At 61.6% G+C, this 3,214-nt stretch overlaps 1 protein-coding gene across 1 annotated transcript in view; it reads left to right on the forward strand.

The window, feature by feature from the left end:
- LOC108510370 (uncharacterized PE-PGRS family protein PE_PGRS46-like) overlaps nucleotides 1–3,214 on the forward strand; it is a gene marked incomplete at its 3' end in the record, with an annotated part of 11,030 nt that overhangs the window by 4,743 nt on the left and 3,073 nt on the right. The window contains exons 3-4 of the mRNA XM_017840048.1: nucleotides 789–1,194; nucleotides 1,285–3,210. Of these exons, the coding sequence (XP_017695537.1) occupies nucleotides 789–1,194; nucleotides 1,285–3,210 (2,332 nt within the window). The remainder of the gene's footprint in view (nucleotides 1–788; nucleotides 1,195–1,284; nucleotides 3,211–3,214) is intronic.

The raw sequence follows: 3,214 nt of genomic DNA on the forward strand, positions 1-3,214 counted from the left end.
CACCAGGGTGGTCAGAGCCCCTTCCCCGCCAACACCAATGACCCCCAATGACCTCAATGACCCCCAATGACCTCATTGACCCTGATGACCCTTCCAGTGACATCAGGGTGGTCTGAGACCCTTCCCCGCCAACACCATTGACCCCATTGACCCCGATGACCCTTCCAATGCCACCAGGGTGGTCAGAGCCCCTTCCCCGCCAACACCAATGACCCCCAATGACCTCAATGACCCCCAATGACCTCAATGACCCCGATGACCCTTCCAGTGCCACCAGGGTGGTCTGAGCCCCTTCCCCGCCAACACCATTGACCCCATTGACCCCATTGACCTCAATGACCCCGATGACCCTTCCAATGCCACCAGGGTGGTCTGGGACCCTTCCCCGCCAACACCATTGACCCCATTGACCCCATTGACCCCGATGACCCTCCCAACGCCGCTCTCGGTGTCCCCGCAGTGCTCCAAGTGCCGCGACTCCTTCCAGGCCCACCTGGTGTGGGGACGTGGTCATGGGGTCACCTGGTCAGTTGGGTGGTCCAAGGCTCTTCCCCACCAACACCGATGACCCTCAATGACTCCCAATGACCCCCAATGACCTTGATGACCCTTCCAGTGACATTTCTTGATGTCCCCAAGTCCCAGGACCCCCTTCCAGGCCCACCTGGTGTGGGGACGTGGTCATGGGGTCACCTGGTCAGTTGGGTGTCCAGCTGCCACCAGGGTGGTCCCCGCCAACACCGTTGACCCCGGTGACCCCCCCAACGCCGCTCTCGGTGTCCCCGCAGTGCTCCAAGTGCCGCGACTCCTTCCAGGGCCACCCCGTGGGCGGCCAGCAGTGCTACCGGCTGCTGGCCGTGGAGCAGGAGTACTGCCTGGACCCCTGGTCGCAGAGCCACTGCTTCCCCCCGCCCCAGCGGCGCCCGCTGCCCGCTGGCCGCGCCGTCCTCTTCGCCGTCCAGCCCAAGTTCACCAACGTGGACATCCGGGTCACGCTGGACGTCACCTTCGGCGCCGTCGACCTCTTCGTGGCCACCTCCTACGACACCTTCGCCGTCGACGTGGAGCCCGGCACGGGGCGGCACCTGGTCAGGGTGCAGGGGGTGGGGGGCGCCGGGGGGGCTCTAGGAACTGGCGGGGGCACCTTTGGGACTGGAGGGACTGGAGGAACCAGTTCTGGGACTGGTGGGACTGGTGGTGGCACCTCTTGGACTGGTTCTGGTGGTGGTGGCACCTTTGGGACTGGTGGGACCAGTTCTAGTGGTGGTGGGACTGGAGGGACTGGTGGGACTGGTGGTGGGACCTTTGGGACTGGTGGAACTGGTTCTGATGGTGGTGGGACTGGAGGAACCAGTTCTGGGACTGGAGGAACTGGTGGTGGGACCTTTGGGACTGGTGGGACTGGTTCTGGGAGTGGTGGGACTGGAGGAGCTCTAGGAACTGGTGGTGGCACCTTTGGGACTGGTGGGACTGGTTCTGGTGGTGATGGGACTGGAGGGACTGGTGGAACTGGTGGTGGCACCTCTGGGACGTTTGGGACTGGTGGGAATGGAGGAACTGGTGGTGGCACCTTTGGGACTGGTGGGACCGGTTCTGGGAGTGGTGGGACTGGAGGAGCTCTAGGAACTGGTGGTGGCACCTTTGGGACTGGTGGGACTGGTTCTGGTGGTGGTGGGACCTTTGGGACTGGAGAAACTGGTGGTGGGACCTTTGGGACTGGTGGGACTGGAGGAACTGGTGGTGGCACCTTTGGGACTGGTTCTGGTGGTGGTGGGACCTTTGGGACTGGAGGAACTGGTGGTGGCACCTTTGGGACTGGTGGGACTGGTTCTGGTGGTGGTGGGACCTTTGGGACTGGAGAAACTGGTGGTGGGACCTTTGGGACTGGAGGAACTGGTGGTGGCACCTTTGGGACTGGTGGGACTGGTTCTGGTGGTGGTGGGACCTTTGGGACTGGAGAAACTGGTGGTGGGACCTTTGGGACTGGTGGGACTGGAGGAACTGGTTCTGGTGGTGGTGGCACCTCTGGGACCTTTGGGACTGGTGGAACTGGTGGAACTGGTTCTGGTCACGGTGGCACCTTTGGAACTGGAGGAACTGGTGGTGACACCGTTGGAACTGGTGGGACTGGGACTGGTGGTGGTGGCACCTCTGGGACTGGAAGGACTGGAGGAACTGGTGCTGGGACTGGTGGCACTGGTGGCACTGGTGGCCCTGGAGCTGCTGACACTGGTCCTACTGGTGTCACTGGTGACCCTGGAGCTCCTGAAGACTCCAACACTGGTCCCACTGATCCTACTGGTCATACTGGAGCTCCTGAAGACGCCAGCACTGGTCTCACTGGTCCTACTGGTGTTACTGGTGGCCCTGGAGCTCCTGAAGACTCCAGCACTGGTCCCACTGGTCATACTGGTGTTACTGGTGGCCCTGGAGCTCCTGAAGACTCCAGCACTGGTCATACTGGTCCTACTGGTGGCCCTGAAGCTCTTGAAGATGCCAACGCTGGTCCCACTGGTCCTACTGGTCATACTGGAGCCCCCGGAGACCCCAGTGCCGATCCCACTGGTCATACTGGTCATACTGGTCCTACTGGTGGCCCCGAAGCTCCTGAGGACTCCAACACTGGTCTCACTGGTCATACTGGTCATACTGGTGACCCTGGAGCTCCTGAAGACCCCAGTGCCGATCCCAGTGGTCATACTGGTCATACTGGGATTCCTGGACCTCCTGAAGACCCTAGAACCTCTCCCAGTGACCCCAGTGGCCACACTGGTCATACTGGTGGCCCCGAAGACCCCGACGCCTCTCCCAGTGACCCCAGTGACCACACTGGTCATACTGGTGGTCCCGAAGACCCCGACGCCTCTCCCAGCAACCTCACTGGCCACACTGGTCATACTGGTGGCCCTGAAGAACTCAACACCGATCCCAATGGCCATATTGGCCAAACTGGTCGTACTGGTCATACTGGTGGCCCCGAAGACCCCGACACCTCTCCCAGTGACCCCAGTGGCCACACTGGTCATACTGGTGGCCCTGAAGAACTCAACACCGATCCCAATGGCCATATTGGCCAAACTGGTCGTACTGGTCATACTGGTGGCCCCGAAGACCCCGACACCTCTCCCAGTGACCCCAGTGGCCACACTGGTCATACTGGTGGCCCTGAAGAACTCAACACCGATCCCAATGGCCATATTGGCCAAACTGGTCG

The sequence above is a fragment of the Lepidothrix coronata genome, unplaced genomic scaffold, assembly GCF_001604755.1.
Source record: "Lepidothrix coronata isolate B3197 unplaced genomic scaffold, Lepidothrix_coronata-1.0 Scaffold732, whole genome shotgun sequence".
In the NCBI taxonomy this organism is placed as follows: Eukaryota; Metazoa; Chordata; class Aves; order Passeriformes; family Pipridae; genus Lepidothrix; species Lepidothrix coronata.